At 45.5% G+C, this 27,902-nt stretch overlaps 2 protein-coding genes across 5 annotated transcripts in view; one reads left to right on the top strand and one right to left on the bottom strand.

Moving 5' to 3' along the window:
* Nucleotides 1-27,902, bottom strand: part of LOC136836086 (vacuolar protein sorting-associated protein 26C) — a 340,756-nt gene that overhangs the window by 201,852 nt on the left and 111,002 nt on the right. The window lies entirely within an intron of this gene.
* Nucleotides 1-27,902, top strand: part of LOC136836111 (uncharacterized) — a 169,609-nt gene that overhangs the window by 103,902 nt on the left and 37,805 nt on the right. The window contains exon 15 of the mRNA XM_067100102.1: nucleotides 25,653-25,774. Coding sequence (XP_066956203.1) covers nucleotides 25,653-25,774 — 122 coding nt within the window. The remainder of the gene's footprint in view (nucleotides 1-25,652; nucleotides 25,775-27,902) is intronic.

Here is a 27,902-nt window from a genome sequence, read left to right on the forward strand (position 1 = left end):
TAAGTTATAGCAATAAGAAAGATGAGGCAACAGTAAATAAGTTAATTTGGGATGGAAATGAGCTAGAAAGACAGTGAAGTTAAAGGTGTACAGGGAAGTATACATAACTTACATTGGGAAAATATAGTCAGCAGATGGTATAGGAAGTTAGGAAGAAGGAATTAAAATAGCTAATGGTGTGGTTGAAGGTAGACTGACACGTAGATGTACTGTAATCACCTTTAACCACACTAATAGGTCCAAAACCAAGTTTGGTAGAGAGAGCTTTGTTCACCTAAGCTAATAATTAACTTAGACTATCCTACGCACATACACACATTCAACCTACAAACTAATAAAAATAAAGAATAAACACATATTTACCTTAAATTAGTGAATGTGTGTGTGAATCTCATAACCTACGCTATGATAAGAAGCTTCATGGCCTAGGCTTTTGTAGCTGCCTTAGGCCAAACAGTATTTTCTGAGTCCAGTCCCGTGTCAGCCGGTGAAATTCCATTACAGCACGAATTTCTAGGTATAACATTGCTAGATATACCAGAGAAAAAGAGCTTTCAGGAAAGCTGGGGTTACTACCCCCAGTCGAGCGCCTTCTAGGAAGACGTCGGTATAAAGAAGGGTGAGTGAAATACCACTACCACGGAAACCTACTCGAAAGATCTCTCCCTATCAAAATCCCCGGAACAGAGCGGTGAGCCGTTACAGCCCCTACACTCAACACCCGCCAGGACGGCGACACCAGCGCCACCTACCTCATTCCATTTTCTAGCACGTGAATTCACCGTTTCTTTTGTGTGCTCGTCTTCCTTTTATTTGGATTTTCTTACATCTATGATGGCGTCGAGCAGCTTTACCATCTCTAAGTTAAGTACCATCTTCTTGTGGGGTTTTGTTCTATTTTTTGGCTGTTACGGTCTAGTATTTTCATAAATATTGAGATCTAATTATGTCGCCACGGCGTCCCCCGCCAGCCACGTCAACCGCGAGGCGACTCCTTCTGTTCTTTTCAGTTGGAGTTGTCTCCTCGTCGTTATAGATAGATTTTGCCCCCTTGGTTCCCTTCCTGGTGGTTCCTTTGCGGTGGCTCCCTTATGAATTCGTTCAATTGGCCTATCGGCCTTTGTGAGGTGATGCCCGATCTAGGTACCCCCTCCAGGTTGGGTTCCTGTTTATTTTAGTCTTGCTAGGCTAATTAATTTTTGCTTGAAAGATGGTGCTCTCTTTTTGTTTAATTTTATTTATTTTATTGGGTAGTTTTACCTCGGTGTGGTGGCGGCAGCCTCAGATCTAACCGCTTCCCGAGGTGTAGGCTACGCTCTCTATTGAGCACATTTTGGTTCCATTCTTTATGTGTGATGGTTATTTTGCAATGAGTAGGCATTTGCTTCCATCCCCTTGCCCTGGGTGGGAGTTCAGGTTAGGGGAGTTTTTGGTTGCTGTTTCCTCCAGGGTCGTTTTTGGTGGGCAGAGTGAGCCCCTTAGTTCTCTTCCTCCCAATTGGGGGAATCGGTTCTTTGGATGTGTTTCCTCTAGGCTAGTCGCCCCCTTGCCCGCCATTCTCGATCCGGTTGGTTCTGCACAAAATTTTCTCTCCCCTGTTGCTTCCTCCTCCTTCTGCACTCCTCCCTTTTTCTCCCAGCTATACTAGGTTAGGTCCATATTAGGCTTTCGCCTGCAGGCAGGAGTCGGGCTTCGGTTGCGTTGCTTCAGTAGTGAGACTACCCTCCAAGATTCATTGTCTTGGAGTAGGATGCAGTTAGCGGGTGATATGTTCTCCCTCGATCTCCTGTTCCTTCCTGGTAGCCTACTCCTCCCCCTCCCCCTCTCTCTCCAGCCTTGCTCTACTCGCGGGTGACGCTAGATGGCGTTTTCTCCGAGTTCAGGGACTCCTCCTGTTGGTAGAGGGATTCGCTCCCTCCCATATCGTCCCTAGCATCGCTGTATTGGGGTTGGTGGTTCGTTTACTTTCGAACGTGTTCGAGTCACTATCCATTCCTCGTCTCCCGTCAGCTTCGTTGATACGGTAAAATATAATTGCTTCAGCCTATGTTATGAACATACGAGCATTTTACCCGTCTTGTTTCTCCGGCAGGAAGTAAGAGGCGGAAGATTTTTTCATTATATAAGGAGGCGGATCCTCCGTTTTCTTGAGTTTTACCATCACTTGTTATTGTTATTATTTTTGTTATTGTTTTTTAGATAAGTCTGTTTTTCTACAGGAGTACTCTCCTTTATATATTATAGATATACGTGAGTCCGGTCCTATACCCGGGGGCTCCGCCGTTATTTTACTGGCGGCCCTTATGGTTAGTTCCTGGTTTCTCTTTCTTTCATTCCCCGGAGTACTCCGGGGTCTGGAAACCTTTACCTTCCACTCTGTGTAATTTAGAGCTTATTGGCCCAGTTTATGATAAGGGAGTTCTTCTCCACCGGAGTATTCGGTTGTAGTTGAGTTTCCGGCCTTGCTGGCTTTAGATTGCTTAGGGTGGGAGGTTCATGTACTTTTCTACTTACAGACTGTTCGCTGAGGGCAGGGTGTACCGCTCCTCCAACAACCTTACGGTCACATAGTATGCCGGACCCACGCTGGTTAATGCGGTCCGACTGGATGACCTGGTTGTCTGGCACCGGGATAGTTGTGAGGTTTGCTTCGCTCTCTGCACAACTGTCCAGGATGAGTCGGTAAGTGACAGTCTTTTTACTCCCGCTTTATGCTCCTCATATTGTATATTGTTTAATGAGGTTCCCGGACTGGTTTTCGTTCTTAGCTAATTGTTGGTTTTCTTACAGATGGACGGCTTCCAAGAAGTCTGCCTTGGAATCCCTCCGGGCCTGGGTGGCTGGGTTTGGCAGGAACGTTCCGTTGGGGAAGCCCTCGTCCTCGACGCCAGGTTGAGGACTTGCTCTACCCCGGCGCACGGGTGGCGGCGCCCAGTGCCTGAAGATCTTGCCACCCTATCATCCAGCAAATCCGGGATGAGACCCAGCCACCCCAAAGTGGATATCCTCAACGCTGAGGTCTCGGAGGATAGCCGCTTGGATCTAACCTGAACCGATGACACACAGAGCAGGACCAGGTGGTAAGTGGTGAGGTAAGTGAGGTTGTTGGGGCGGGCCCCCTTTTTGACTCCCCTGCTTCATCCATCTCTTCTTTTGCAGGTTTCGTGAAGTCTTCCTCCTTGGGTGATAGAGCTCTGTCTGCTATCCCAAGTTGAAGTTGAAGACTTCATGGAAGGCGAAGGGCTACAAGTCCTCGACTTCCAGAAGGCACGCCCTTCCCCGTCGAAGAGCTAAGGTTTCAGGACCTGTAGCCTCCGGGGAGCAAGTCTGGTTCCTCCGGCAAAGCGCGAGTAAGGGCTGCAAACCAAGTCCTCCTCGCCAACCTGTTCCGGCGCTTGAGGCCTCTGCAAATCAGCTCTATAAGAGGTTTACAGAGGACTAGATGAGATTTAATAAAATCTCTGAGAGTTGGCCAGTCATGATAACATACTGGCGTGGAATGGCTCACCCACCCCCAGCCGAACCACAGTATGTTATCCCGACACTGCCGGACCTCCATGGATTCGATGTCGGTAACCCTTGGCGCCGCACTCGGGCCATCAACATGATGGCAAGCTGACACTTGATGGTCTTGGTAACGAGGCGGTTGGAGGAAATTGGAGTTCTTCCCCGATCTCTGCCCCTTACCCAGGCCGTGAGGCTTACAGAGGAAGCTTGGTTTCGGTCAGACAAGGTTCCTAGGGAGACTGTCATCGCCCCTAGGGACCAAGCTCAGTCGGCTCTTCTGCGCACTCTGACGGAGTGGCAGGCGACAATACGAGTTGACTCCTTTCAAGAGCAACTTTACTATGTTCGCCTGGGAGACAAGCTACCCACCCCTTGCTTGGACAAAGTCGCTCTGGCTCCGACCCGGCGTGCTTGATGGTAATCCGTTACCACAGCTAAGAGACAGACCCTACTTCCCTGGTATTCCCAGGAAGTAATGAGTTCTGGTGGGCGCCCCGTCCACTTTCACGGTCGGGGAAGCTGGACCCCTTCTGCGCTTCCACGCATAATTCAGTGAGCAGCTCCCAAGCTGCGGAAGCTATTATTGGCGGAGTTTGATGCTCGGATTAAGTTAGCCGGTCCTTGAACTCCGTTATGCCTTCACGGCTACTGCCGTCTCCTGCCGGACGAACCATTCTTCCAAGTTTTGGCTAAATCTTGCTGGCTGGCTTCCAGTCTGACTTGTTCGAGTTTATCATGGCCAGACTGGAATGTAGGAGTTCATCTTTGCCGATGCTACTATCCCACTACCAGCCTAACAAGCTCGTTAAAGCTCGATCTGGGGACCTAACCTCTTCCTGAAGAGGAGGTCACAAACGTTATGGCCGAGGCTACGGGCCCAACCAGAGTCTTCGTTCTCGCTGGGGCATTTCTGCCTATAGCGCCAAGACCCCAGAATCGGCCGGCCCCAATCGAGAGGAGGCAAACGCTTCAGGGGGCATAAGAGGCCCCACCCATCAGGCGTAGTCAAGCCGTCCCGGTCGGCAGTAGCACAGCCTTCTACTTCCAAGGCTCATCCCCAACAGTATGTGCTGGTCCAACCAGCTGCACCCTCCTATGTGGTTCACGTACGTATAACCCCCACATATGAGGCCGTGGCTACTTTCACGGCCTTAATAGGGTTGCAAGGAGGAAGAGGCAAAGTCCCTCATAGAGGAAGCCCAACACCACCCCAAGGGGAAGACCTGGACGTGGTAGGGGAATAAACCCACTCCCTCCCACTGAGAGAACACAGGTAGGCGGTCGCCTGTTTTGGTTCAGGGACCAATGGACCTTCAGCCCTTGGGCACACAGCATTGTGTCCAAGGACTAGGATGGAGCTGGATCAAAAACCCTCCTCCTCTAACCAGGTTTTACCAGCCACCACATCAATCCTAAAGGATTACGTGACAGAATTGCTCAACAAACGAGCAATAAAAAAGTGCAAGGCACCTCAAGTTTCAAGGCAGGTTATTCACTGTTCCCAAAAAGACTCCGATCAGCAAAGAGTGATCCTGGATCTGTCGCGTCTAAATCTCTACAAAAATGCGACAAACCGCATGCCACGGTAGCTCAAGTCACGGACTCTACTTCCGCGTGGGCCGCTCACCACCTCTATCGATCTTTCAGACGCTTATTATCCACGTCCGGTTGCGCGGAACTTCTCTCCAGTTCCCCGGTTTCAGACTCGAATCAAGCCTACTCCTTCAGGGTCATGCCCTTTCAAGTCTGAAACATTGCGCCCAGGAGGCCATGCTGGCGGACACGGCAGGCCAACAACCCGTCTCTTCGAGGATATCCTCAGCAGATTTAGACGGCTGGATAATTTGGGCACCAACAGTTCCGGAGTGTCAGAAGGCTACGCCCATAGTCAATTTCCTGGAGTCGCGTAGGTTTTCAACTGAACAGAGAGAAGTCCCGCTTGACTCCGGGAGTCCCGGTTTCAGTGTTGGGTCTCCAGTGATGGATGTATGATATTTAGGAGAAGCTCAGGCACTGGGGCCAAGGCCATTCAGCGCCGTAATGGAAAAGAAAATAAATTATGTTCAGTTATGAATTCATGAAGGAAATGATTAATAAATAAAATGAAGTGATGTGACCAATAAATAAGGGTATGAAGTTTAATGAATGATGTGCTATATACAAAAAAAAAAAAAAAAGTGTCATTAAAATTCTACATTGATGTAATAAATTAAATAAAATTAAATATCGTTAAAAATTTAATATTTAAAAAAGAGATGATAGCAGAAATATCATAGCTTCATCTCCCAAAATATCAGACAGGGATTTACCTGAAAATATCTCTCTCTTTAGTTTAAAATATCTGGGGCAGACCACCAGAATGTGCTCCACTGTTAGTGTCTCGTCACAGTAAGCACACTCTGAGTGGCTGCTTCCTTCTAAAATAAACTGATGGGTTGTGCAGGTGTACCCCAATCCTTAATCTCGTTAAATAACCTCTGTTCGTCTGTCAAGCTGAATGACAGAGACCACGGCAGTACATTATCCCTAATATTTTCTATATTTCTTATTATAAGAAGGGGAGAAGTCCACCTTTCTTGCCATTTATTTAAAACATAAGATCTAATAGGACCTTTTAGATCTGTATGAGGCACTTTTCTAAAAGAGGTTTCTGATAAAATACTAGCAGCTTTCTTCCCTGTCATATCTCGTTTCCGCGAATCCCCACGGTGAAGGGACCCAACAGAAAGAGACTGATTTACGTCGACAATATCTCTGAAAAGCCACTCCTGAACTTTTTTTCAATTAATGGATGAAAGCTTAAATTTTTAATAGCTTCTAAGGTGCTTCTAGAGTCTGAGTATATGACAAAAATTAGAGTCACTACTTTGAAAACTAAATCTAGGCAGACAAAACGGCTGTTAATTCGGCAGTAAATATTGATGCAGAGTCAGGTACTTAGCTGTGCACGCTGTATCACCAAGGATAACAGCTATGACAACACCACTATCTGACTTAGATCCATCTGTATAAATTTTGTAAAATTAGTATGGGTAACATACGTGCTCTAAGAATTTGCCCCACCCTTTCTACAGTGCAGTCCTTTTGTTAAACAGTTTCTTACATATTGATGCTTCTGGGATAAGCCATGGAGGATTTACAGGATATTCTACTTCAGGACTTTCTGGGATTTAAGGTGATTATTCTAACATCCTCATTCAGTCAGGTATTTGGAATGGTTTAGAAGCTCTTGTACTAGAAAACTTAGAGTCTGTTTCCTTTAGTGCTTGAAAGGAGGGATTTTTGGGAGCACTTTTCATCTATCCATGTATCATAACCCTAGCTGCCTTCTAGATCAGGGGTAAATGATCTGTCAATGGAAACATAAATGCTTTCAACAGGCGAAGTTCTAGAAGCCCCTGAGCATATTCTCCAACCCCATGTTGTACAACATCCAGTTCCTTTAACTTGGTTTACAGGCTGAGGAATAAATCTGACAGCCATAGATCTAACCCAGATCGACACAGGAGTCGCGCCGCTCAGAAAGGGATTTCTTATCAGCCCCAACTAAATCCAGACACTTCAAAATATTCATAGATTGTTTAACATTAAACTTTAGGAGCATTTGTGTGACTCAGCCATGAATTATGGTCAATAGTCATCCCCAAATTTAACTTCACTCGTGAAGGATGGACCCTTTTAAACTAGGGTGTGGGAACCTCTTCCACCTTGGCACTAGTGAATCTTACTGCAACTGTTTTGGAAGAGGAGAATGAAACCATTCTCATCAGCCCACTTAGTAATAGCATTAATAGACTTTGCAAATGTTTACATACGGACAAGGAATCATCTCAGTGCGACATATTGCAAGGTCATCGACAAAAAGAACGCATTTAACAGGGGCGAGATTTTTTCAATCACATTATTTATTGCCCACTGAAAAGTGTACATAAAACGCCTTAGGGAACTCCTTCCTCCTGCATAAGGTTGGGAGAAGGAGTTTCCCACTACAACAAAAGTCTGTCTGGATAAAAAGGAAATATAAACTGACCATTCTTCCATATGCCCATCTTGTACAATTGTTTGGGCGATGCCAATTCTCCAGGTAGTGTCATATGCTCTCCAGTCAAAAATATGCCAATGGTCTGACACTTTTGGCGAATCCTTGCTGGATTTGGTTGGTCAGCCTCGCAAGGGATCAAGGGTGGCTTTTTCTGAAACCAAATTGAAATGGCGATGTAATCCTTTTGGTCTCCAGGTGCCAAACCAGTCTAGTATTTATCATTTTCTCCATCAGCTTATATACACAGCTGGTAAGAGCTATTGGTCTATAGCTGGTGGCTTAGGGAAGCATCTTTATTAGCTTTTAACTGGGACAATTATGGATATTTTCCAGTCCTTGGGTAAAATTCCAGTTTCCATATTTTGTTTATAATCTTCCAGTAAATATTTTTTGCATCATCAGGAGTGTTTCAGCATTTCATATATGATTGTATCCTCACCTGGAGCTGTGATTCACTTGAGGCGCCTCAGCGAAGTTCTCTTAAGGGAAAAATTTGTGATTGTGGTTCAAGATTTTCTGAATCAACTTCAGACACATTTCAGAATTCCTAATTTGCTGAAATTTGAGAATAATTGTTAGGGGCTGGAAACTTTTAGAAAAGTGTTTTCCTAGCTCATTGGCAACTTCAGTGGGCTCTGTGGATTAGAGTGTCATTTATTTTTAACAGGGCAATGGTGACGCCAAATTTTCCTCCAGTTTCCTTATTTTGTGCCACACCACCTCTTAGTGGGGTGCTTTAGAGTTTATTCCATTATATAGTAAAGCCAACATTCTCTTTGGCTTTCTTATAAAGCCATAGCTGGCTGGCTGTGCCACGTTTGTAGATTAACTTAGACTGAGGGGAGCCACTAGTTTTGAAATGTCTGTGAATTTCTAGGTCACTTTTCTCAGATACCACGTGTCTTATTCCACCAGTGGAACCTGCAGGTCTACGTGAGGGTTTGCCTTTTGTTTTGGAATGAGCTTTCAGCACTCTTCAGTAGATTCAATAAAGTAATCATAGGCATCTATAGATGAGAATGAAAGGACTCAAGCTCCCTATCTAGATTGACACCCTTACTAAATTTATCCCAGTCTGCGTCCTCTACCTTCCACTTTCTTAGGTAAAACTTCAGATGGAGCATTCTAGAGCATATTTCAAATGGATCGGGTAGTGATCACTTCCATTTAAATCTTCATTAACAGACCAATTAAAATCAAGGTGGATACTAGTTGAAGAAATACTAAGGTCCAGTGCAGAGAAATGTATACGTGAATGTTGTGGAAAGTCATTGACCCGGTATTATACAGGGTAACATCATTCCTGTAATGGGTCTTCGATTAATTTCCCTTTACTATCTAAAACCGGCTTCCCAAAGGGATTGTGTGGGCATTAAAATCACTAGCAAAAGTAAAGGAGCTGGAAGTTGGTCAGTGCTGACTGAATATCTCCAATGTTAAAATCAGGTCTGGTGGAAGGTATAAGGAGCAGATTGTTATCCTCTTTTCCAAAATGACTGAAATAAGCGATAGCTTGTAGTGTTGTATTTAATTGTATTGTGGAGTGCTGTAGAGATTTGTAATAATAATTGCAGCACCTCCATGACACGATCACTCAATTGGGGATATGATTTAAATGTTGAATAATTTAGTCAGGATTATAAACAGAGTTGCCTAACATTGTTTCCTGTAGACATCTAATCCTGGATTAACTTCATGCATTAAAACTTTAGGTCTTCTGTACGACTCTAGAGGACCTTTACAGTTCCACTGAAGAATATCGAGCAAGAATGCTAAGGGTGGTAGATGTGCTACTTCCCACTCCTTGGAGGGGAAGTACTGTTCCTAGGGTGGAGTGGGAAATTCTCCTTTATAAGAGTTGTTTCTTAATCCCTTTTCATCTGAATTGGTGTTCAGGGTCTTTGGTTGATCTTCATATTTTTTATTATGAACCTGATGTTCAAATTATTGCTGTGGTTCTGTGCACCACTAATCCCTATTTGTCTTAGGCGGCAAGACTGAATTAGTATAAACTCAGATGTTTTGTTCTGAAACTACTTTTGGAACCACCTTTCTAGGAGAAGATGTCTTCTGAAAAACACTGGAACCCATTTGAAGTTTTATTATAAAATTATCATTATTTGGGGAACTATTTCTTGTGCGTTTCTTTGTAGTTGCAACCGTGAGTTTTATTATTATTTTTGTTTGTGGCTGTGGCGATTGATGGCTCTGAACTAGCTCTATCTAATTGGATTGTTCCTTTAGCTTATTTTTGGTTTGAAGTATTTTCAGAATATTTTCCTGAATTATTGGCGATTTTGCACTTTCTTATTTTTGGAGATAGATCGACAGCTGTGGATGTAGTGGAAGATAAATTTTCTGTGCTTTTGGAAGTACAATTTTTGCTACTGGACTTCAAAGCACTTGCCGACAAAGTTTCTCACCAGTTTGGAGATTTCATTATTATTTATGGTTCGAGAAATACCAGGTTTGTGATATCTTCCATCAGACACAGTTATTGGTGGCCTTACATTGTTGGAAGTTTTCGCCAGTTTTATTACAAGAAGCATACGTAGTGTTGGCACTTTTGTTTGCCCCATTACCGTCGCTTTGCTTCACTAATGCTAATATGTTCATTATCTGCCACTGCCAACACGTCTTGTTCAAATTTATATCTGGGACAAGCCCTAGAGTTTGGTGTGTGATCACCCTTGCAAAACAGTATCGGGCTGCTTTGCAATCATCAAAGTATCGTGCTCTGCAGAGCACACAGGACATCTTTATTGTTATCATGAAGAGTTTTTTGAATGTGGCCATATTCAAAGCATTTCTTTGACACTGTCTAGGACTTCTTTTATATTTTTTAACCTGCATCCTCTCAAGCCCAGCTATTGATGGTATCAGGTAGGTAATTGGAGGAGAAGGTTAAAAGGATAACTGCATCACCACCCAGTTTTTTTACATGAGATACACAAGGAGGGCATCGATGGAGAATCTCCTCTCTTTAAAAAACATGCAGATCTTTTGAGTAAACTACTCCTTTCAGTGTATTAAAGAATCTGTGAGATGAAATAGATTTAATATTTCCACTTTCAGGAGGGTTTAAAGTTAGCTAACAGAACTGCTTGAGTCTCATTTCCAGCTTTTATTAGAAGATTCTTTCCATACTGTTTCAAATTTCCAATGGGAATGGAACCAACCTTGCTCTCAATGCAGTCAGCAGCTTTTATCAAATTTTTCCTCCCTCCTTGTAGATAGCAACATGCCATAGAGGAGGAAGAGCTCTGGTACATGGGACTGGTCCATGTTCTTCAGCCTTGAACAAAGTCAATGGCTCATCATTCAAGTTTTTCACTGAAAACACTTTAGGTGCTGACAACTGAGTCATTTTAGAATGTGGCCATGGAGTCTCTGTTGTGCCTCACTAGCTTCCAAGGGAGAGGAAATTTGATAAAAGCACAAAATGACTCTTATCTTTTCAGAACTAATTTAATTCTTTCCACTTTGCCGAATTGCTTCACTACACTGTATAAACATTAAGTAATCTAATGATAAAGTTTACATTAGTGCAATAAGGACCCTATTATTTGAATCAAATCCACAGATTTATTAACACCCTGGTGTCTCAGTGTTTAGTTCTGTCCAACAGCCAAGCCATTATCCATGTTCATGCCAGAAGTCGTTGCCAGTGCCGTTAAGTCATCGGATCCAGGGGAGGAGAACTAGAAGCCAAATCCATAAGTTTAAACCAGTCCATGCAAAGGTCCAAAAGTGCACACCTGACACCCAAGAGCCCCGCACAGACCCCGACAGCATATCAAAAAGGACAAACTGGGCAGCTCCACTGTCAGCTTCCCCCACCCAACACACTCCCCAAAGCCCACGTAAGAGACCCCAAGCTGCCAAGCATGCACACATCAGACCACCACACACAAACTGGTTCATCCACCACCCAAAACTGCTTGGTCATATCAAAGAAAGTCATCGTAGATCAGTCAGGTATTCGCATTCTCCACCAATGGCACAAGTGAGTTGACTCCCAACAGTCCACCCCCATGCCCTGGCCCCTTTCAGGATAGCACCAGTACGCTTGCAGTGGCCCAGTATAAGCCAATCCGCCTGCTGGAGTTCTGCCCCCCATAATGGGGACTGACTCCCCACTCCAACTCATACTCAGTGGGCTTCCGGACAAAGCCAGGAGTCCCACCTCCAAAACCAGCCCCTGGATTCGATGGGCTGATCCCAGAGATGGTTCCGCCCTCAAGATAGCAGTGGGAAAAATCCCATCACCATCTCTTAGGTCCAAACTATCTCGGGTGGCACTCAACCACCACAACTCCCACAATTAGCAGTAACGAACCCCCTTCCAAAAGCGATCCTCTCAGACTCCCACCTACGCAGTAAAATTTTGCGAATGTCAAATGTCCACGCCATTTAAACCAAAAACTATGTAGGATGATTACGTCAGGACCGGGCCCAAGGCCAGGTCCCTTACCTTTACCTCGTCAGCGTCCTACTCGAGGGTGGGTCTCCAGTGGGATCTGTCATCTCTGCAGCTATCTCTTCATACTCCCAAGAGAAGGAATCGCATCTCTCTAGGAGATTCCTCAAAAATCCATCGACGGCCCATGCGATCCCAAGAAAAAAGGAGTCCTTGGGTCTCTTCAGTTTGCCTCAGTGACAGACCTGCTCTTAAAAGCGAAATTAAAAAGACTTATAAGCAGAGTGTGAAAATTAGAGCCAATGTCAAGCTCCAGAGACAAGGTCTCCTCTATTCCTCCCGAATCTTAAAGACAAGACTGCTGACCTTGGACCTCAGTCAGAGGCCTGTCCCAAAACAGTTCCTTCAATTTCCCCCTCCGCACTAGTTGTTCACACAGACGGCTTCCTAAAGCTGGGGGGGGATATTCACCAAAACAGAAAGTACAAGGAACGTGGTCTGGCCAATGTTTCAGCAGTTCCATATAAATACCCTGGAAGCTGGCGGTCTTTCTAACTCTGAAGAAAATCCGCCCCCCCAACCAGATTCATATCAGGTTGGTATTGGACAACGCAGGGTAGTTTCATTGCATCAACAGGGGTGGCTCCAATCAGGTCGAGTAAACCAAGTAATGGTTGCTATCTTCTCCCTGGCGAACAAGCCTGCGGCTGGCACCTGTCAGCCACCCACCTAGCGGTGCACGGAACGTGGTGGGATTCCCTGTCCGATCATCTCCGTTGAGACGGAGGGTCCCTGGGCGTGGAATCTTTCAAATGGACTTGCCGCCGGGTCCGGGCCTCAAATGGATCTGTCGCGAACTGGAGAGCAACTTTCAACTCCCCTGTTATGTGGCCCCCCAACCTGGACCCTCAGGCGTGACGCCACAGACGCAATGACAGTAGATTGGAACAATTGGGAGAAGATTTATCTGTTCCTCCAATAAATTTACTGCTGAAAAGTATTACACAAACTCAGGACATTCAAGGTCAACCAGCCTAGTAGCCCCCTATTGGCCGAAGAGCAATTGGTTCCCTCTTCTTCAGGAACTGGGATTAGAAGCCAGTTCCCAAGCCCATTCTGACCCAGACAGTACAGTCTCAAGTCTGTGTCAGCTTTCAGGATTCAGAATGCCCTAGTTTTATGGACTTTATAAAATTCGTGAGCCCAAAAGGAGCTTAACATTGACCTATGGTCAACACTCTGTTTTAGAATCAGATAAAGAGATTCTACTTAGACAGTATGACTCAGCAGTCAAAAATTTAGCCTCCTTCCTAAAAGCATCTGAAGCCAAAATCGACAGCTAATTTAGGAGTTTCCTTCTTTAGATCACTGTTTGAGAAAGGCCTTGCATTCGGCCACTATTACCACAGTCAAGTCAGCATTGAAGAAAGTATTCTTTACGGCTTTTAAAATCGACCCTTACAGATTCCTATTTTCATCATCCCCCAGAGCGTAAACAAGTCTGAGACCAGTATCACGCCACAGTCTGCCACGTGGTTTCTCAATGACGTCCTTAAGTTAGCATCAGAGAGTTGGACTTTCATTGCTCTTATCAGGATCTGTTAAGGAAGACTTTATTTTTGTTTAGCTTGGCCTTTCAGGTGCTAGAATCTCAGAGTCATGTCGGCTCTCAGAGGTGATAATTTTGTGAACTTCCTCCCGTCTGGAGAGAGGTCCTCCCCTTTCCCCTGACCTAGATTTTTAGCTAAGAACGAAGACCCACAGGACAGGTGGTCTCCTTGGAAGTGGTGCCTTCCTCAAGACCAGTCTTTATGTCCAGTTTATACACTTAAATCTTACCTTTTAAGGACTCCACAGAGTAAATCTGGTCCTCTTTTATCAGGGAAAGGTGGTACTCTTTCACTGAATGCTATAAGACAACAAATTCTATATTTCATTAAACAGGCCAGCAGATTCAGTTCCTAAGGTTCATGATATTCAGCAGTTGCTACTTCCATTAATTACTTTCATAATATGGATACTCAGAGTTATCTAAATTTACGGGTTGGAAATCACCTCTAGTGTTTAAACGCCACTATTTAAAAAATCGTCAAGCCTGAAATTTTCTACCATAGCAGTGGGAAGTGTCATCTCCCCACCTTTTAATTAATCATATCCTTATCCTTTCCTTTCCCCCGCCCGCCTGCCTCATTTACTTATCTGCTTATTCTCCTGGTTGATTATACCTCACTGCCTGGCTCCTCATATTGATGTATCTTGTATCTGTTGATGGAAAAGTGTAATCTGACATGCCATGTTGTTTTTTTCTTATGGGTACTGGCGGTTTTTATTTTGGCTCACATTACCCCAGATATATGTATATGTTCTGTATGTGTTAATTTTCATTGATCTTGTCTCTTCGTGTTTAGCCTAAGTTTACGTGTATAGTATTAAGGTTGTATTTGCTATTATTTGCACATTTCATGTTTCACCTTGCTTTAAGTAATTTTAAAGATTTTTGGGGCTTCTTCCCGTCAGTGCAGGGGACCTCCCGTTCATAGTATTAAGTTTTTTGATGTGCCTTTAGATTTAGTATGCCTTAGTCTTGATATTCTTGCTACATGGAAGAGATTATTTGGATTAAAATTATTTTGTAAAATTTTTGCCTTTTCTTCAGATTACCCCCTTTTTTCCTTGTAGTTGCAGCAGCAGCATGATTCTCTATCACTATTTCACCGGCTGACACGGGACTGGACTCAGAAAGGATTTTGACAAAGGAAAATCTATTTCTGAGAAAGGTCCCCGTGTCCGTGACCTCCTCCTGATCACCTAGTACTCCCCCACTTGCACACAAGTCTGGGGTTAATGCTAGCATGGAATGAGGCAGGTGGCGGCTGGTGTCGCCCGTCCTGGGGGTGTTGAGTGTAGGGGCTGTAACGGCTCACCGCTCTGTTCGGGATTTTGATGGAGAGATCTTTCAGTAGGTTTCGTGGTAGTGGTATTTCACTCACCCTTCTTTATACCGGTCGTCTTCCTAGAAGGCGCTCGACTGAGGGTAGTAACCTCAGCTTTCCTGGAAAGCTCTTTTTCTCTGGTATATCTAGCAATGTTATACCTAGAAATTCGTGCTGTAATGGAATTTCACCGGTGACACGGGACCTTCCTCAGAAATAGATTTTTCCTTTGTCAAAATCCCTTTATTAACTCTAAAAATGGGATGGCATCCAACAATCAAATGGCATCCAACAATGAAACAGTTCAAATATTTCCTTGCATTCTCACTAAAACATGTTTCTCTTTATACTTATGAATCGTTTAATAAAATCCCCCTTTTTGAGATCAAGTAGGTTAATTAGTTGTTTGCACATATATCACAGAGAAGTACAATAGCTAATACTTTTGATAATGCTTCCCAAGTCCTGAGTCAATGTCTTGGAGATCAGAACTTCCAAACCTGGAAGAACCATCACAACACCCTGCTGCGGGTGGTTTTTCTAGTTCTGCCACTGAAGGTCTAGCAACGCTTCAGTTACTAAGACTGGAGAATGGCTTTTACATTGCCATTACTGAAGGAAATGGAAAATCCATGGACATCGATGCCATCCTCCAAAAATTGCTGAGCTGTAGCTGGAGGGATTGAATTTTAAAGTAGTTGTGATCACTAGCTTCTCTGGGGACACCAGGAGCCAGATCTCCATCGATGGGGACATCTGTGAAACTGTAAGAGCTGTCGCAAATCTTTAAAGCTTGTTCTTAGAGGGTCAAGAAAGTTCCCTCTGAGTTTCAGTAACCATTCCTAAATAAGCTACTGTAGCGCAAGTGGTGAAATCTGATTTCTGTCAATTTATTTTCAGTCCCAAAAACTAATAACGCAGACTGCTGATGATTTTGAGGATCCTATCTTGGTGTCAGACACAGATTCCAGTGCCGAGAGTTTAGGCAGCCAACAAAGCTAAGTTCCTGCAAAACTTGCAGTGTTGTCAATAACCAAGGAAGAGGATGTGAAATCAATAAGACTTTTCCCTTCAATATGAACAGTGGGGACTTCCACAGGAATGGGTGGATGGGAATGGGGAAGTAAATGCCCTGATCCAAATAAGCCAAGAAAATCTACTCTCATAACTGACCATCTTACAGATGCCACTGCCTTCATCCTAAGTGAGGTCAAACAATGAAAACTTTTCAGATTACTGAAGTTTTTAATTGTCTTCAACCTTCAGAAGCATATAGGGAAATAAAGAATAACTGTATGGCAACAGAGGGGTTGTCTCCAAAAATGGACAGCAAAGTCAATTGTGAACCTAGGGTTCTACATCCCTCCAAGCACTCCTGTGTTTCTGGATACATGCTCCCACTCGAGAAAATCCTGTCCTAGGGGGAAGAAAGCTCTAACGTGCTGTGGTGATTTTACTGCTGTTTGGCCTTCTTGAGAAGGGAAAAGGGTGAACATAAACCCTCTGATTGAAATTATTTCTAGGGAACATATATTCCTGCCTAGAATGAAAATGTGAGGCATTATGAAGTCAAGGGTCTCAAACACTGGCTGATGCATGGCACCTCTGAGCTGGAGAAGAGGCAATTGACTCCAAAGGAATAATAGGATCTAAGGGGTCAGTCATGCAGAGCTTTAGGAAGTAAGGACAGAAAAAGAGGGCTTAGGGAATCTTCAAAGATGGCTTCATCATCTTTAGCAAAAGGTTTATCAGGATGAATACTACAAGCTATGTAGAGAAACAATCATCCGATGAGTTTTGGAAATCTCGTGACTTGGCACTATCTGACGTATAGTGCCAGGAAAGTGCTGGCACTATAAGAGGTGCAAAATAATGAGCAGGTGGACATGTACTGCTAGTTTATTCAGAACGCAGGCCACTTACAAAGGCGGCGATGACGCGTGCCTGCAGAGGAATACAATAGAATACAGGTGACCGAGGTCAATTACTCGGTGTTAATTATAATAGGTAGATACAAGTAACATCAAAGGTAAGTTAACAAGAACTGACACAAAAATATTCTAACACATGTGCAAAGAAAACAGGAGCAAATGAACTAGTAGTAGATACGTATTTACATAGATAAAATGTGGCTATTTTTGCTTGACCCAATCTCATAGGAGCGTTACCGTAGAAAACGTGCAGTTCACTGTAGAAAACCCGCTTAGCGGGGACTTTACAATACTCCCCCCCAAAAGACGTGGGTAATGTCTGATTAAACTAGGTATCTGCTGGGCCGCTGGAGAGTGCCATGGCTCCACGAAGTCAGCTGGGGGGTGCAGTGTGAGCAGGAGCAGCTGGCTGTGGCACTGTCAGGGTGCTTCCGGGGGTGGCCACGAGACTTTCTTTTGGGCTGGGCTGGCTGCAGAGGTGACGGTTCTTCATGAGGGCTGCGCGGTATCGTCGACACTTCCTCCAACAGGGCGGTTGAGCGTTCGACAGACACCAGTCGTCCTTCCTGTGCAGGGCCAAATGAATGCTTTGGTGTTGTCGACATCAGGAAGGGCCCCTGCAGGCCTGAATTAGTGGAGGGCAGACGGCGTGGTTCTGATGAAGGCGTGGTTGGTGGACAGGCCAGGAGGCATGAAAGAGTCGACCTGTCGATTACGCCCGCTGGCAGGGGAGAACTTTCCGACTATGTCGCGGACCTCTTGACTGTCAAGTTGGCGATCCCGGTGATGAGTTTGCCGGGACTCGGCGAGGCTCCCATTAGACTTTCTCTGCGACAGGTTGCCGGTGGCTCTGGGGCAGTCTCAGCCCGAGGACCTGACCCAAGGCAGCTGGTACTTCCAATCCTCGGCGGTGCAGTGGACCATGAGGGACACCTTCAGGACCTGTGGAATCTCTTCACCAATCCGTTGGCTGCGGGGTTGTAGGAGGTGGTGGTGTGGTGAGAGGTCCCCAGCAGGCATACCAGGGCGGACCACAGCTCAGACAGAAGGCAGAGTCGCTTCTACTTTGCTGGTCTGCACCGGATGCACTGTCTCGCCTGCCGCGCATCCTCCGCACACCGTGGCCAGACGCACCTCTCTGCCGACAGCTGGTCAGTCAGCCCTGCCAGAGGGGTGGACAGCCAGTGGATGCCATTGAACACCAGACAACGGTGGGAAGGGAAACCAGCAGGGCTGGCCGGCACCATGTTGCTCAGCAGTGCTGGTTCTCAGGGTGAAACCCTTCCACTTGAGCGACGGATGGCGGTGCGGCAGGGCTGAGCCCTCGTAGCCGGGCGGTTCGGCTCTCAGGTGAGGGTCCTGCAGTCGATCCGAGCTGTACCGCGTTGCTTCCGATCCCGAGAGGGCGCTCGTTGCTGCGGTTCTGGCCGGGAAGGTACTTCTTGGTCGCGCAGGTGAACCCGCTACGGTCGCGATGTCGCTGCCGCCTGGAAGCACATGTGTCCTCTGTTTTGTGAAGGCATGGACCAGCGGCTGGTGGTCCATCCAGATTGTGAAGGGCGTACCCTCCAGGAGGAACTTGAAGTGACATATAGCCCGATGAACTGCGCAGAGTTCCCTGTCGAAGGTGCTGTAGCGGGACTCCGAGGGGCTGAACTTCAACACGAAGAAGGCGATGCGGGCTGGGGGCTCCAGCGACGACCTGCTCCAGGACAGCCCCACGGCTGGCGTTGCTGGCGTCCGTCGTCAGCTGAAGGGGGGCGTTGGGGTCCTGGTGGGCCACGGCGGCTGCCTCGGCGAGGGCGGCCTTCGTCAGGGAAAAGGCCTGCTGCTGGTCGGGTCCCCAAACTAAGGACTTCAGGTGGCCCTTCAGGATCTCCGTCAGGGGGGCCATGGTGTGCGTGACCCCAGGGATGAACCTCCTGTAGTAGTTGACCATCCTGAGGAATTCTTGTACGGCTTTGATGGAGGTAGGGGTGGGAAACCTGGTGATGGCTGCGACCTTCGATGCGAGTGGACGGACGCCCCCCGGGGATATCTCGTGGCCCAGGAAGTCAACTCTTTCGACGCCGAAGGTGCACTTGTCAAACCTAACGACGAGGCTGTTCTCCTGCAGGCGCTGCAGGACCTTTTGGATGTGTCGCAGGTGTTCTTTGGGGGATCTGGCGCAGTTCGGTCTTGAAGACGCCAGGGAACTCCTTCAGCAGCTGGGCATACTGGTGCGGGACGACGGAGTAGATGGCTGCGCTGGGGCGCGTCGCCAGGGGAAGGAACTGGCAGGAGTCGGTGTCCAATAGGCGTTTGCGACCGACGTCGACTGCCAGACTGAAGTGGGTGAGGACGTCCGTGCCCAGGAGTGGGGTCCTTACGTCCGCGACTACGAAGCTCCAGCTGTACCTCCAGCCGAGGATGGAGATCGACAGGAGCCTGGTGCTGTTGGAGAGGATGGGGACCCAAGCAGGCCGTCAGGAAGGCAGCCGGTCCGCGGGCGTTTGTGGTCCTCTGGATGGTGGGAACACTGATCGACAGGCCCAGTGTCAACCAGTACCATCCTGTCGAGATGGTGTCGCGACATAGAAGCCTACTGGTTTTGGGCTCCTGGTTCCTTCTGCTGCAGGGGCGCCTGTATTGTTGGCCGCCTCCCCCATTTTTTGGATGGGTGAACGGGCAGGGAGGTTGGCAGTTCCGGGCATCCTTGCCGCACCGCTGGTGGTAAAGTGCAGCAAGCGCTCGTGGATGCTTTCCCGTGGTAGGTCGGCGCCGCCTGGCGACGGGCGCTTATCTCCCTCTCTCGGCGGCCCGCTGGGCTGGGAGCTGATGGGGTGTGTGGGTGTGAATGCCCGCTTCACTGCCCTTGTGGAGTCTGTCAGTTGCTGCGCCGTCTTGAGTAGGTCCCCAAGCGGTATTGTATAGGGCTTGAGGATCTGGGTCCAGACCTTAGGGAGGAGCTGACGGAGGATGATCTCCCTTGACAGGCTTATCTCCGACTGCCTGCCACTGCTGTCCATCTCGGGATCACGTCCCGAGCCTCCAGGATGTTCTGGTCGTGTCGAGGGTTGTTCACGAGATCAAGGGCACGGGTCGCCCTCTCGGAGACCAGCAGGGAGCAGGTCTTGACGAGAGAGGCCTTCAGTTTTGGGTAGGTGACGGGACGTGCAGCAGACACCCACTGGACGAGCTTCCTGTAGACTTCTTCCGGAGGGGCGTTGATCACGGCGTCTGCTTGAAGGACCTCATCGGTAAGTCCCACCAGCCTTAACTGCCCCTCGACCCTGTAGAGCCATGATGACAGGTTGCTTTGTGTGAAGGGCGGCAGTTTTATGGTGAGGGCGGATCTTGTTTGTTCCGTCAGGATGGGCAGCGTGCGGGGAGCGGGTATCGGCGTGGAGGAGTGCACAAGCCCAGGCGTGGGGAAGGGCACGGGCAGGTTGTGCGCGAGGGAGATGTCTGTGTCCGTGAAGTTTGTGGTTAACTGTATGTGGGAGGGAATGTCGGCGTCCATATTCACTATTGCCCTCTTACTGGGAGTGGGTTACTCATGTCAATACGCACTTGGGAGCGTGCCGTGTGTGTCCGCTAATGACACTGGTGATCTGCTGACGAGAGTCAGCACGCCCGAACGCTTTGTTAAAGCGCCGTGTTTAGTCCGTTAGGGGCGGGGGTAGCTCTTGGAGCCAAGACTAGGTCACCATATGAGTCCGCTAATGGCTCCGGGAACCACTCCAGGGTCACCACTATAAGACGTGCAAAATAATGAGCAGGTGGACATGTATTGCTAGTTTATTAAGAAGGCAGGCCGCTTATAAGGTGGCGTGCGGACGTCTCACAGAGGAATACAATAGAATACAGGTGACCCGAGGTCAATTACTCTCGGTGTTAATTATAATAGGTAGATACAAGTAACACAAAAGGTAAGTTAACAAGAATTGACACAATATTCTAACACAAGTGCAAAGAAAACAGGAGCAAATGAATTAGTAGTAGATACGTATTTACATAGATATATTTGCTTGACCCAATCTCGTAGGAACGTTACCGTAGAAAACGGGCTTGACCCAATCTCGTAGGAGCGTTACTGTAGGAAACAGGCGGTTCACCACAGAAAACCCGCTTAGCAGGGACTTTACAGCACCACTGAGGGCCCATTCCTTCAAACAAATAGATATCATGGCCTTCCCAAAAAACTTTTTGTATGTTTCCACCTCTGCACGGGACAAAGGGACAGGACTTAATCAGAAAAATGCAAGCACAACTTAGCATGACCTCTGTCATGAGAGAAAGGTGATGAGTAGGGGAAGAACACCCTTATATCCTCTAGTATTTTCACAGGCAGTGGTCAAGAAAGGACATATGAGGAGACCCTCAGGGGGCAGTCATAACTGCAACTTGTGCCCTGATCTTGCATCTTGAGCAAGATGTCCATGAGGATGGTGGAGAATAGGACTCCAAGGCCATTCATAGCTAAAAATGCCTTAAACCCAGGCCGGCACTTCAGCAAAGGAAATTTACTAATGAGCAAGGAGATACTCATCCATTTGTTCATCATAGTTCTCCACCTGAGGTGAATCAAACCTTAGCCACTTGAACGTGATGCAAGGAGTCATAGGAATACCTGAGGTTCTCAAAATGTCAGAAGAGCAAATCTCCATGATGAAGATCTGTTCTTGCAATACAATTACAGTCACAATGATGCTGGGCTGAGGAACAATGTCTGAAGACAAAGTTATCCCCTGAACAATATTCCTAGTCATGGCCATGAGACCAAGAATGACTATGTACCTTGGTATGCCGAGATGGGAGGCTGCTATGCCTCGGGCTTGGTGCTTGCCTTTCTGCTAGTTTGTTTTGGGAGTGAAAATGGTTCAGTTGAGGTGGTTTCAGAATGCCCAGATATGGTGGCATGAACTTCAGCATCAACAAGTTGTAGCAGGTGGCAGGTTGATTAGTTACATAGATTAGGTTCAGGGTGAAGAGTGTCCTTTACATGTGGTATACGAATGGGTTTTGACACTGGCACCTAAGATATACAAGACATAGCAGCAGAAGAAACAGGTTGTGGAGGCACAGCATCATGGACCTGAGATGCAGGCAAGGGGGCTGCCTCCACAACAGCAGAAGTCAATCTGGGAGAGAAATCCTGTGACATGATTAACATGCTGGGTGAAGAGCCAATGGACAAGCACAACAGTTCTTGTATGACTCCTCGCATAACATGAAATGCATTTTGATAGCAAATGAGCTTCACCCATACTTTGTGGCGGTATTCACACCCACAAACAACACAACACTTAAACATCACTCCTGATCTTCGGTTGCTGGAGATGGATAAGGTCCACGGTCACAATCACAGCACACACACCTAATGAAAACAAAAAAACTTAAACCGACCTCCACCAACAACGAACCAAAAAAAAAAGAAGAGACATGAACCATTAATGTGGTCCCAAAAAAACAGACGAACTCCCGTTCACTTTTTCAAGGTTTGGACCTCAACTGCCCAAGACCTCCCCAAAAACGAAAAAACCCTAGACAGACCGACAGACAGAGAGACAGCCGTAAAACCAACTCCAATAACCGAACCACTCACAACGCAATTTACACTCTCTCTCTCTCTCACACAAAACGTTGGGAAATGCTAAACAAAAACAAATTTCTTCATCCTCTATATTTCCCCTTTTAGCATTTCCCAACCAACACCTTTCACACCCCTTTCAAATCGCTCTTTACGCAACACCCACGGATGCTCACTAGCAGGTCCTCTAGATCGCGTTCATGGGCACAATCATTTCTCAGACTCTCTCTCTTCCAGCAACATTCAGATTTACATTTTCTCCTCCATTCTCTCTCAGATTCACGCTATCTTCTTCACTATTACCACTCTCAATTTCATCCACAATCTCATCTATACCCTCTAACCTCGTTCCCAAATACCTCCCCCCAATTCTTCTTCAACTAACCCATCCCATTCGCTCATTGACCTTTCCAATTCTTGCAACGATTCATTCATGCTTTCAATCACTGCTCATCACTGCTACGCTCTCTTACTCTACACTTTCTGCTCACCTCCAACCGTTCACCAACCCCCACACGCTCAGTCAACTCAGTTATATCAAACCCAAGATATGCTATAATGCTCTATCCATACCATCCCATTCATCCGTATTACACGCTTTATCACTCATTTTCACTTTGGCACCACACCCCCTATCACACAACTTACGATCATTCCGTTCACTTACGTTTCTTCCCTTTCTTACGTTTTCTGCCATATACTCTATCAAAACAAATTGCTTCATGCACTGCGTCAGTCTTTCCAGCAAAGCCTCCCTCATGCAACAACCCTCACGCACATGCATCACACGCACCGCTTGTATCCTGGAGGATCCACCCATTTGAACCCCTTCACACTCAGTTTCCCGAATTAAGCTGTCACAGTCACCCTCTTTTCGTCTACATACACTGATACATGCCCTTCCATTCCACATTCGACACACTTCGCCTCGGTTCTGAACACATTCTCCATAATGCCCATTCTTACCACAGTTGCCACATATTACATTCACCTGGCAACCCTACAACCATTAGCATATGACCGACCTGTCCGCACCGGTAGCATTGCCCCCCTATCTTTCATACACTCCCTTACCAAATGTCCCGGTTGCCTACACCAAACACTCCCAAAGCCCACCTACACTCATTCTTTGTATGTCCTTCCTTTCCACATCTAAAAACACTTCGGGTCACTTCCACTCATCGACCTTCCCCTTTGTACACTACTATCCCTAACCTGTCCAACCCGTTGTTCTTTTTACAAACCCATCATTCATCCTCACTGCACCTCTACATTACTTGCTCTTACACTCTATCTATTACACTATCGGCCATTCTCATTGGGCCCCTCAACACTGCATCCCTAAAGCTTCCAAACTCTGGTACTCTCTCATCTACCCCAGCCCTTACACTTACACTTCTGCTCTCTTTATAACCCTGTCAAGCTCATAATCTTCTACAATTTCAAAATTTCTCTCAAGTCAACCTTTCATTGGCCCATCTTTTTTCTTCTCCTTCCGCTTCAAGTTCACAAATTCTCTAACTCCATCTGGCACTGTCCCTAACAACTCCGTACTAACTCTTTTTACATTCATCTATCCCATCATCCCCAAACTTCTTCCCTTGCCAACGTCTCCAGCCGACAACATACAGTGACAAGGTTTCCCCAGCTTTCATTCTGCCTCATCAAATTCATTCTTCCTCTTATACTTAACACTGCTTTCATACGCCGCTTGCTCAACTAATCTAGCTTTCACCTTGTCATACTCAACATCTCCCACACTCATAATAACCCCATACATGTCAAGTAAAACCCAGTCAAATACTCTCCTAATTCTCGTGCCCATACTCTTACTTTCCCCATACTTATCCTGACAAAAACCTTTCATACTCCCTAAAGAAATCATGCACATCCCTACTTCCATACTCATTATACTTTTCACACCGGTACCTCCCTCACATACATAGCCTTTCTCACTTCTTTCTCACTTTCACTCTCACTTTCGCTACTTCTGCTCTGTCCTTTCATACCCTCTTCCGAATACAAAGAGTCCAACTTCTGCACTTACATTCATCTTACTCATTACACTCTTTCTTCCCCTCTTTTTATCCACTTTTTATCCACTCACCCCATCCACCTCACTATCACTACTGCCTTTACCCTCCTCCCCTTCTTTCCTGCCTTCCACTTTCCTTTCCCTCTTACCAGTTTCCTTTCCCTTCCCTTCTTCCCTTTTTCTTCCCCTGACTTATCCTTACTTCCCTCTCTGTTCCTTCCCTTGCTTTTCATTCCCTTTCCTCACTCCTGCCTCTCATTCCCTCGTTTCTTACTTCCTATTCCCATATCACTTTCATCACTCACGCTTCCATTCACTTCTTCCTCCTTTTCTTTCTTCCCCCTTCACACGTTCCAGAGAACCTGCCTCCAACAGCCCCTTCTCCAAAAAAACACCCTTGAACATACCTTTCACCATTTCTTCCACACCTTTCATCATTCCCCTCCAACTTTATCCATCCTCTCTTCCATTCTCTCTTCTGACTCTTTCATCTCCCTTCATTTCTTCTTTTGCACTTCTTAGTATTCCCTCCACCTCCTCCAACTGACTCCTCAATCTCTCATTCTCACCCTCAACCCACGTATTCTCCTCTCTCAACCTTACCAGTTCCCTCTTCCATCCTTCTCTTCAGTCACACTTACCAGCCACCATCTCACCTGCAGCTCTGTATACCAGCTGCCCAGTGCTATGCCAAATATTATGTGGCGGTATTCACACCCACAAACAACACAACACGCAACACTACTCCTGATCTTGGTTGCTGGAGATGGATAAGTCCACGGTCACAATCACAGCACACACCCACGAAACAAAAACTTAAACCGACCCTCCACCAACAACGAACCAACAAAAAAAGAAGAGACACATGAACCATTAATGTGGTCCCAAAAAAACAGACGAACTCCTGTTCACTTTCAAGGTTGGACCTCAACTGCCCAAGACCTCCCAAAAACGAAAAAAACTCCCGACAGACCGACAGACAGAGAGACAGTCCAAAACCAACTCCAACAACCGAACCACTCACAACGACAATTACACTCTCTCTCTCTCTCTCTCTCTCTCTCTCTCTCACACACACAAAACGTTGGGAAATGCTAAATAAAAACAAATTTCTTCATCCCTCTATAACTTCACAATTCAGTATGAATTTTATAGACAAAGGTGTCTTAACTTATTAATGAGACTAATCTTTCTTACTTTTTTTTTTAATAGGTAAAGTTAGACCTCAACAAAAGCAAAATCACAGTCAAGTATTACAAAGGAAACCAAACAGATACCTTCCAGAACTTCTTGAAATGGATCCTCAAAAACCAGGAATGTGTCAGAGTTTTCTGAAAGGTAAGATCTGCTTTGTATAGGTTTGGCTTTAGAAGTTGGAGTTCATTTTGTATGCATCACATTTTCAAGTGCACTTGAACATTTTTTTTCATTGTAAAATTTACATTCTAGCAGTTACATATTATGATGTCTTTTTCAATGGAATAAAGCTAGAGTAGAAATAATAAGCTGAGCAGGTTTTCATACTGGAAAGGTTCCAGTCATTGCTTGCAAATATTGCTATCACAGAATATATTCTAAAGCAGCTGACGAAACACAACTCATTTATCAAGGCATTTGACATTCCTTTTGTGATTATTTTTCATCTTTTAAAATACTCTAAAAGTACCTAAAAAATGTATGCTGTGACTTGTGATATTGCAATTAAAATGGGTGCATACGTATCAACTTCTACGATTATTGTTATTGTTATTATTATTATTATCAAAAAATTGTTTAATAACACAAATTTTTTACTTTAAAGGCTTATTTGAAGGATTTGTTCTTGAATAGTTAGTAAAAAATTGGAGCAAGAAATCAATTACGAAGCTGGACACTTAGATAGGAAAAGTTAAGAAAACACAGGCATAAAATAATACATCTGGTGTCTCAAGGGATGAAACAGAAAACCTTTGGTACAATCTACAATGTGCCAGGCAATGCACAGTATAGGCAGTAGCTCAGTAGGTATTGGCAGAACTTCACCATGAGGTAATCCTCAGGTCAAGCCCTGCATATGGTATGACTAGATTTCACTGACAACACAGCCTTCTTGTCTCTGTGAGCATGGGACGGGGGGCTTTGGAAGAACCCATAGGTCTGCCTTTCAAGTCATCAGTAATCAAAGCCTAGTTTTCCATGGCCCTTGCTTAGTTGTGGGGGGAGGAAGCAGCTAGGCACTGATCACTGATGTATGTTCAGTCTCAAGGTTGTTGCGTGAATTTGCAATGGCCTGTCCCTTGCAAGTGCCACTCATGAACAAAGTTTAAACCTTTGAAACCTACTATAAGCAATGCACAGTCAACCATAATAGCATAGCAGCCTTTTTTTTGGGGATGCATTTTACTTTTGGCTATGTAGTAAAATCACAGCTTTACCAAATTATTTCTACTGTACTAAGAGTAGATATGATAGGGTAAAAAAATTCTAAATTGTTTCTCATTTATGTTGTCAAAATTTTCTTAAAATCTGGTATTTGGATACTTCCCTATTGCTCAAGATGGTTATACCTTTGCAACAGCTGGTGTGGTCAGCATTGAAAACAAAAAAAGTCTAAGGTCTCTCCTGGGTGACCTAAGTGACTGTCTAGTTCGCTGCTCTTTACCTGGTGTCTCAAATGTTTTAGTTCTTGTCAGAATTATTCTTGACAAGTATTCCCTCGATTATCTGGATTAATAGAGCCAAGGCCCTGTCAGACAATGGTGAAATTTGGATAAGGGCAAGTGAAAAATCTACAGGTGCTCAAGGGCAACTCCATACTCTTCCTCACCTTACCTTGACAATACCGCATAACAGTAAACATTAAATATGCTTATATACACAACCATCACGCTTTAAACTTACAACTTTATGCAGAAGGCAATTATCTACCTTTTCCCCAAAAATTTGAAGCAATATACTACATAAATACGCTTTGAAATAATGCAACCCTTCCTTTCTCTGTAAAAGATACACAATTCAGTAGGTCAGTAGCCTACTCGTGTTTACCCACAGCCTACTGTGGTTGTATCACCATTCATGTATTTTTATACAGCAACTTTCTTATCTGTTGTTGCCATATTGTATTACCATATATGAGATACAAAATGTGTAGGCGTGAACTACTGGCCTAGGCTGAGTGTTAAACTTACAGTATCCATTTGTATACGAGAGTTTACATAGTTAAGTGCTTTAAAGAAACCGTTTTAAAGGCCCACACAGCTCTGCAGACAAAATTTATAAAGTACATCAAGGTTAAAAAAAAAAAGAAAAAAAAAAGATTGATAAGGCATTTAATGCACCTCGACTTCAAGAGACCTAAAGACCACTTGAGGTCCAGGTCATGAGCAATGTCTAGTTCAGCGGGACAAAATGCAAGAGAACAAACTAAATTCTCTAATAGCTGAAACAAAAGCTTTTAGAGTAACTGAGAAAATTAAAGAACTT

This window comes from Macrobrachium rosenbergii, chromosome 56 (assembly GCF_040412425.1).
Source record: "Macrobrachium rosenbergii isolate ZJJX-2024 chromosome 56, ASM4041242v1, whole genome shotgun sequence".
Taxonomy (NCBI): Eukaryota; Metazoa; Arthropoda; class Malacostraca; order Decapoda; family Palaemonidae; genus Macrobrachium; species Macrobrachium rosenbergii.